General features: G+C 32.6%; 1 protein-coding gene across 1 annotated transcript; it reads left to right on the top strand.

The window, feature by feature from the left end:
* Positions 1-1,415: 1,415 nt before the first annotated feature.
* LOC130070837 (membrane-spanning 4-domains subfamily A member 15-like) lies at positions 1,416-2,129 on the top strand. The gene is made up of 3 exons (XM_056235390.1): positions 1,416-1,614; positions 1,810-1,920; positions 2,013-2,129. The coding sequence occupies exons 1-3, from the start codon at positions 1,435-1,437 to the stop codon at positions 2,127-2,129; spliced, it is 408 nt and encodes a 135-aa protein (XP_056091365.1). The 5' UTR covers positions 1,416-1,434.
* The last annotated feature ends 424 nt before the right edge of the window (positions 2,130-2,553 follow it).

Below are 2,553 nucleotides of genomic sequence, written 5' to 3'. Positions count from 1 at the left end.
ACAATCCAAAAATAAACAAGTCAATTCGTTCTCTATTTTCCCCTCTTTTTTAGAAATCTTGAACTACTGATTATTGTGCCAAATTTGTTCCAAATGAGGTAAGATTAATGGTTTTGACTGTGCTGATCATTGTTCTGTCACATGTTTCGTACAATATTTACAAGTCTGTTTCCAAACCACCATGCAGATTATATAAAATACAACAAAGACAAATTAAGTAAAATTTTATTTAATCTTATTGTATGAAAAGAGATTATATTACAGTAGTGCGTCAGGCTTGATTTACTGGAAATAGTGGGTAGCTTTGCCACCCCTCCTAAATATCTGAGCTCCACCCACTTTAACTTTCATTCTGGGAAACAATATTAGACCACAGAATGCGTTATCTCAGATGAGTGAACTTATAAAAACACAGCAAAATGTGAAGTACCAACGGAAGAGTGCATTATCATTCCCCTGGTAAAACAAATTAGATCTCATCTGACTACTTTTATAAAAATTATAATCTTTGCATTATGTCTGCCTTTTTGTTGTTTTTTTAAGACAAAAATTTCATTAATGAGTAGTTTATTACTTTATTTAGAAATGTATGGATTTATAACGACAGTAGGGTCACCCCCCTTTTTTCCACATAAACATGTAAATCAATGTCCAAACTTAAATGGTTCTAATTCAAGAATGCTGGAGTATAGACCTATGGTTGGTCATGTTTTTAAAATATGAAAGTGAAAAAAAGTTATAGAAGTTTGAGTTTATTAAAATGTACAATCTTATGATATAATTATTTATATTTTATATAAAATATATTTGGGAAAATTAAATTGAGAATCCATCATTTTGTTCTGTATACTTAAAACATTTTCAGACCTTTTTTCTCAGAAAATTGAATTGGTGTTATCTTTTGAACTCTTGCCATGAAAACAAACTGAGTTTCTACCAATATTTCATGATTTTTCATGTTCATCTCTTTCAAAATAAAGGCCTGAACATGTCTAATGATAGTTAAATATTCTAGTTGCTAATTGATAAATTACTGCTCATCTGTAATGTATTTAAAAAAAACAGTCACCATGATATATAGTTTGTCAATATTACTTTAGGTTTAAACTAAGATATTATTGTTTTAAATATATACTGGCAAATGTCCCACCTGTGAGATGGTGACAGCTGTAGATCAGTTTAAACTTGAGATGTTTGTAATAAAATATCTGTGAAGAGTTATTATAGTTACCAATAATTCTGTGACATGACTGCGTTCATAAGTTTTTCCAGAATATAAAGACCACATTGTTTATAATAATAAATATGAACATATAGTATTTTAATAAATACACTGGTAAGATTATTTATGAAAATCTATTTTATATTCTTATCCTTCACATGTTTTTACATGTCTTGATTTTGTACAGGTCAATTTCAGATTCAGAAAGAAGAATGTCTAGTACTGTCATTCCCACAAACTCGTCGACGCTGATCATCCAGTTTCAGGCCCCAGAACAAATGGCTCCAGCTGAAACGGGGACAACGGCTCCAGTGACTGTTTATGTGCCACAGACAGCTTCAGCTCCTCAAGGACTTCAGGCTTTTCTGAAAGACCAACCAAAAGCACTCGGGGTGAGAAATCTTTCAATAATTAATTTGTGTACGTGTGAAAGGTAGAGGAACAAATCCAAAAATACAGTAGTACAAACATTAACAAACTGTTGAGATGGGTGGGTTTTGTTGTGCAAATCTGGCAACTCTGCTCAGCTAATAACTGTTAATTCACTATTTCCCTGCAATAAGTGCCTGTTTTCTGGTCTTCCTCAGACTGTCCAGATAATGATCGGCCTGCTGATTCTCCTGTTGGGAATCGTGTCTACAATCAATGCAGATTCCCTCTTTGTCTTCAGTGGTTTTCCTTATTGGGGATCTCTCATCGTAAGCAAACGATATATAATGTAAGTACAGTTCAGTGTTTTCTAACACAAGCTAAATATTCTAACAGAAGATTCCTTTCTCTATCCTCTCAGTACATTATCGCAGGATCACTCTGCATTGCTGCAGAAAATAAACTCCATGGCAAAGCCTCCTCCAGTTTGTGTTTGGTATGCGCACATTCAGGGGTCCAAGCACCGAACTTTATTTAATGTAAGACTAAACAAACTGCCCAAAACTGGATGAAAGTATTAAGTATTAATTACTATTAATACTTTATAGAAGTATTAATTTCTCTAAAAAAAAGAAAGAAAGAAAAGAAATATTACTGCACCCAAACTTTTGAACGGTAGTAATGATTTCTGAAGGATCATGTGACACTGAAGACTTTGATCACAGGAATAATTATATTTTAAAGTTTAAAATTATAGTTTTCTATTTGAATATATTGTAATAATATTTCACAATATTACTGTATTTGTGAGCGAATGCATGCAGACCTGATGAGCATAAGAGACATCTTTCAAAAACATTAAAAGTAGTAATGTTTCCAAACTTTTGACTGGTACAATATATATAAGTGTGTGTGTGTGTGTGTGTGTGTGTGTGTGTGTGTGTGTGTGTGTGTGTGTGTGT

Source organism: Rhinichthys klamathensis, unplaced genomic scaffold (assembly GCF_029890125.1).
Source record: "Rhinichthys klamathensis goyatoka isolate OS25496 unplaced genomic scaffold, OSU_Roscu_1.1 h1tg000018l_1, whole genome shotgun sequence".
NCBI lineage: Eukaryota > Metazoa > Chordata > Actinopteri > Cypriniformes > Leuciscidae > Rhinichthys > Rhinichthys klamathensis.
This window is presented reverse-complemented; position numbering and strand designations above follow the sequence as displayed.

Excerpts from the sequence above, each read along its gene's own strand:
- LOC130070837 (XM_056235390.1), top strand. The coding sequence starts at position 1,435 with ATGTCTAGTACTGTCATTCCCACAAACTCGTCGACGCTGATCATCCAG. Across the intron at positions 1,615-1,809 it reads ACCAACCAAAAGCACTCGGG|ACTGTCCAGATAATGATCGG; the intron begins GTGAGAAATCTT and ends GGTCTTCCTCAG. Across the intron at positions 1,921-2,012 it reads CTTATTGGGGATCTCTCATC|TACATTATCGCAGGATCACT; the intron begins GTAAGCAAACGA and ends CTATCCTCTCAG.